General features: G+C 48.7%; 1 protein-coding gene across 1 annotated transcript; it reads right to left on the bottom strand.

Moving 5' to 3' along the window:
• Positions 1-244: 244 nt before the first annotated feature.
• On the bottom strand, positions 245-3,928 carry SARC_08085 (hypothetical protein; the record flags this gene model as incomplete). The annotated part of the gene is made up of 4 exons (XM_014297944.1): positions 245-574; positions 1,245-1,321; positions 1,792-1,859; positions 2,069-3,928. Coding segments are annotated over 4 exons (2,069 nt in total), but the record flags the coding sequence as incomplete, so codon positions are not given.
• Between the last annotated feature and the right edge of the window lie 1,788 nt (positions 3,929-5,716).

Here is a 5,716-nt window from a genome sequence, read left to right as displayed (position 1 = left end):
CCACCGCCGTTGTCATGAGTTCTTGAGGGATCTGTGATACACGCCGTTACCGTTTCTTTGGGTTGTTACATGAACAGAGAGAGTGGCCGTGCACTAGCCACAGATGCAACCCCCGCGTACGTATATATCGAGGCGACTCAAACGTGAAGAGAAGCAATTCCTGTGTGTACAGGCAAGATATAGGTGTATATGCACTCCCTACCCACGTGTATGACAAAATGATACAGACACATGAACTATACGAGTGTGTGTAATATTGGCTTAGGCTCTATCTGGGCCTGAACGGACTCGCTCCCGGTAATTGACTTCCGGTATCGGCAGCATGAACAGTCAACTAGCAGTCGCCCATCTACATCCCATACATCACTGACACGCCATGTGTGCCTGCATCTCAACAAGGGCAAACACGTGTGTGCATGTCCATGTACATGCATATACTTTGACAACAACCCCTCGGCAGCATCCATCGGGAAATGATTAGCGGATGTGCGGCCCAATCAGATCCTTCTCTCAGGTCTTCGGGAGTACGCAGGTGTGCTGGAATAGTTTGGCCTCGAGCTTTTGCTTCTCCGCTCTGTACAACGAAATAGCCCGCGTGTTAATTTTGAGCCAAAATTCGGACATAGTTGTTGTATAAATCGAGCTATTCGACGGATTTGGATTTGGATTTGGAGCGAGCGCACGAAAAAGCTGAACAGTCCATGGCTCAACGACGTGTTTATAACAGAACAGGACCGTAATGAATTGAATAAAATGGACACAGCCTGTACAGGCGTGGGTTTGTGTTGGGCAATGTGCTACCAACGCCGCGCATTCCTCCCATTACTTCATACAAGAAAAGTCCTCTAAGCGAGTGCGTATAGATATCGTCAGGCTCAAAATGGACACATTTGAGTTGCATGCATTAATAATGTTGCCAGGTACAGGCATAATAGTATATAACCCAGGATGCAGTTATGGGCAAGTGCACAGCGCAATACTAAAGTGCCACATAAAACATTTCATCTGCATGAAGTATACCCTTCGGCCCTGTTATTGGTTGAATTGGAGTCACGAGCCATAAATTCGCATGCGCGGGGTGTTATGTTGTTCTTTCAAGTTGATGCGCATATACATAAACACCATAACAACGAGACTAACCACATAAATTGCCATATACCACCGGCGACATTGGAAGCAAACGTGTGGTACAAAACAGTAACAGATCAGATGCAACCACAAGGGGCTAGCACACTCAAACATACTGTAGCACAGCCTGTCGTCTCCGTAGGTCTGCGATCTCGTCGGTGATTACACTGATGGCCGCCGGTAGTGTGACAAGCTGTGATTGCGGCGCATGGTATTGAGAAGTGTTAAGAGAGTGCGCGCACATGTATATCTGGTTCGTGCATGTCCCGGTATGAATTAGACGCATCCGGTTTGTGTGGGGCGTTCGTCTATTGCTGCACACACATATTCGGTGGCACGCCCCTTGCAATTTCGTACCGAACTTTGCCCTCGATAACCGCCAGCAGCAGTGGCATGCTGAGACACCATGCTGAACACGATCGGACATGTAGGTAGGGCATGTAGGTAGGGCATGTAGGTAGGCATGTAGGTAGGGCATGTAGGTAGGTATGGTGCAAATATCGGAGGGCGTCAGGCCGAGCCCACAGATTACATAACGTGCACGAGTTTACTCATCCTAACTACGCGAATAGAGTCAAAAATTGGATCGAGGACCTTGTGTATGTGGATTGTATTGTGGGCATGGAATACGTCGACATACCAAGTACACAACATCCCACATACTTTGTTGTTTTTCTTCTGTCGACACCTTCTGGCTGCCTCACGATTCCGCGATTTCTTGTCAGTTCCAACTATTTCGGATAGAAAAGAAAGGCGGTATTAAAAATAAATATGAGATTATGCAGCACGTTCTGTGGGAATACAATCGTCCACCCCGAAATAGATTCTGCTTTTAAAAAAAAATCATATTATTTCGCAGATGTCGGTATATAACCCCCTACGCATGTGAGAATACAGTCATGGGCTGTAGCACGCCACCGCGGCAAGCAATGCAACATACCTAAATCTTGGTTAGACGATAACGACGCCGTAGACGCCTTTCGTTTCCTGCCAGAGGAAGCGGGTGCATCCTGGATACCGGAATTCAATCTGTCAATAATGGTACCAGCCATGACGACACTCCGGCCACTGCCACTTCTGTATACCCCATTGCTGGACGCAGTGTACATCCCAGTCATCGCATTGGCATTTGAGTTCGCATCCGTGCCCGTCTCTCTGGCATGCATAGACTCATTCAGCACGTGCGAGTATTGCGCAGGAGGTTCGGGTAAAGCCATGGGAGGGGCCGGTAATATTCCACTGCCGCTGTTACTTGCCTTGGAGTAATTGTATGGATGCTGGTGGGTGGCCTGAGAGAGCATGTTTGTCTGTGAGTTCCCACGCGACATGGCAGACATCGAGGGCGAGTGTGTGCGAGAGTGTGTGCGTGATTGTGTGCGTGACGTGGGGTTGGTCCTAGACTGTGAATCCTGGCGTGAGTGCTGCGATCGATTAGACTGCTGCCTGTGTGTGTCTGGGTGAGTGTTCGTGTACATTGGCGGTTGCTGCTGCATGAGATGTTGCGGGTGCTGCCCCTGTTGCTGACGTGTGAAGGAGTTCTGGCGCGATAGTGTGTTGCTATTGCTGAGATGTGACTGTGACATGGGCTGTGGTGGGTACGGCTGTTGTGAGTACTGACGGCTGTCGTACATCAGGTGTGACTGTTGCGAGGGATCTGCTGCAGCATGCATGCTCTGTAAGTAGTTCCCTTGCACTGCATATGGTGGTGCCTGTGTATTGGTACTGCCGTTGTTGTACCCCTGCATAGGTGCGCCCTGAGCATACGCTTGCTGCCCGTTGCCGTGCTGTGTGTACATGTGTTGGTATTGACTCCCCTGTGTATAGTGGGATGATTGCTGGTAGCCTTGTGGTGCTTGTCCCTGTGCTGATTGTGCTCCCGGTGGCTGCTCCTGATACCCCGTTGACGAATATCTGGTCTGTGGTCCCATGTACTCGCATTGAGGGGGCTGGGGAATCGACTGTAGGAGTTCGGCTTCAATTTGTACCTGTGCATCGGATTTGTCTTTAGCGTTTCCATTCGACGCATGCTGTTCTTGTAGTGGCATAGCCTGAGCTTCCGAGCCAAGATCAGCCCTGTCCCCTCTCGCTGGACCGCTTAACTGGTTGTCGCTGCCAGTTTGTGTTTGTGTTTGGGTTTGGGTCTGGGTGTGGGTCTCGCCATACACCGCGTGATCGTCTTGTTGGTCATTCTGTGGTGCAGAGCTTTTATACGTCTCCTCTGAGGTTTGCTGCGGTTGCCGTTGGTCCCCTTTCTCTTGCGCTGGGCCCTGTTGCTGGCTCCGTTCGAGCACCAGAGACACGTTTGCCATGTGTGCTGCCGGCTGGTCCTGTGACCCTGCAACCTCCCCGGAACTCGGTGGCAGATTGGGCGTCGGCGACTTGCTATCCATAGCCTGTTTGTTGTCATCGGGTTGTAGTGTGTCTGCATCGTCGGCCTGTGGCTCCGCTGTACCTGGCTGTGTGTCCGTGACTTCTCTGCCCTCCGCAGGTGTATCTGCCACACCCTCCGCAGGCTTTGTAGCCCTGTCACTCCCATCCGGCCCTATGTCCTGCCCCCTGTCAGTCCCTGGAGATTGCTGCGCGCGTGTTGCCCGTGTGGGGCTAGTAGCCGTACGTGTGCGTGTGCGTGTGCGTGCACTGATATCTGCGTCTCCACCCCCTTGGACACCGTTCGTGGAATTCCTGTGATCGGGTGGCAGTTTGGGGATGGCCTGTAGAGGTACGCTTAGCGTATTTTCGTGCACATTCTTCGGCCTATCCGTGGCAGCATGTCGTCGTGCCCCTTGCCCAGCACTTTGTGCTGTAATTGGTTTGAAGGTTGGTGCATTAGTAGGTAAACTTGATACGCGGAGCAAAAGTCCCTGAAACTTCATGTTTCAAGGACGATGAAGTGTTTGATGATAGGTCGCCGAGCTGGGATTGTAGTAAATCTGCAAGATAGAATCGAATGAAGCAGGAACGAAGCAGTTCATATGGGATTGCAAAATGAAACTTCTAGGTGCGAAATCTTGTCAGGCATAGGTGCTCCATATCTGGAATACTTGCATACACCATAAAAGCAGATACACAGGTAATGCGGAAAGACTAGAGAGAACTCGAACATCGAATCAGACGTTTTAGTGCGCTAGTCTCATGCTTACATAATAATTGTACGTACTCCTCATACATACATACATACTGATTGTACTTGTTTTTCGGCGTTGAGTGCCTGTCGATAGTGCTCCCTTGTACTGAAAGGCGTTCAATCGTATGTATGAAACTCATCGATACCAAACCAAACTTAGTAATCGCTATCGAGACGCAACCTACCTGCGCTGGCCTTACGGAATTGCTCGTCAAATGAGCTCTTCCTGTGAGAAATCATGTCTTGGCCTGTAGGCTTGATAGCAGCCGTTTTAAGTGCTGTGGATTCGTTCTCTTCCTCGTCATCAAAGTCCAGTAAAGCCTGCTTAAGCCCACGAGTATATGAGTATATGTCGGGTGGTGGATGGGTTGTTTAAGCCTATCCGTGTTTGTGGTATATTCATATATGGATATGTGATCTCATGGTTCGTTGACACGTGCCCAGAACTACTGAGCAGCAGAGAACATATGTCCAGCTCATAGTACAGGCTACCGAGCGATTGCTTGCACACACACAGTCGCACGCAGCAATCAGGCACTCGAATATCACGAAAAGCTACACCTACTATAAATTTAAGAGTCAGGACCATGCGGTATTTCAATATCAAAATGTTAACAGAAATGACCTAAAGTAAGCTGCTTGTGATTCTGTTTGATAGACATGAACCACCTCTACATATAGGTGATGCTATAGCCACACCGACGAGGATTTGATGTTTGTGCTATACAACTCGACTGTTTATTCACACAATGAAAACATACCGACGGTAGGGCAGCTGCTAGCCGATTTGGTGTAGGTGTATTCTCGGGGACACCTGTGTGCATGCGTAAATGAGGGAGGTGGATTGATCCGCATGAGTTTCATGCACACACACATCATGTGGTTTTGGTTTATGGTTACTAGCGTCACTTCCAAGTGTCGGCTATGCCGAATCAGCCATCGGATAGTGATTGACTACAAAGTCACGGATACGGCCATGGCCAGGCAAATACAGTTGAAAAATAGACACTCGTATCGTGATTTTATTTGTACTTCAAAGGCACTAGCACTCCATTCTTAGAAAAGTCAATATACAGCCGAGATACGGTGCATACTAGTTGTAGCTTGCATGTTAAGCATACGCCTGAGATTTACTAAATCAGGAAATCTCCAGTTTTTTACTACACTTTGGTTTGTGATCCACTTGAGTTCCCGTGTAAGTGCAATAACGTTCTTTATTTTGGCTTAGCAGACTAATCATACGTACACTTGTGATAATATTGAAGATACAAACCAGACCCTGCAATGTCTATGCATCAACAGTCGATGATACCACAACACAGAGTTTTGTGGTGGCGAAATGTGAGAAGACCCGGAAACCTGCCGCAAAAAACAGTCGTACGATTCTGCATCCCTAAATACACGCTTATTCATATCGTTTACACTTTCTCTACTTGCTATTAACAATAACCTATAAAAGGATAC

This window comes from Sphaeroforma arctica, assembly GCF_001186125.1.
Source record: "Sphaeroforma arctica JP610 unplaced genomic scaffold supercont1.694, whole genome shotgun sequence".
NCBI lineage: Eukaryota > Ichthyosporea > Ichthyophonida > Sphaeroforma > Sphaeroforma arctica.
Note: the sequence above shows the minus strand (reverse complement) of the source record. Positions and strands in the feature narration are given on the sequence as shown.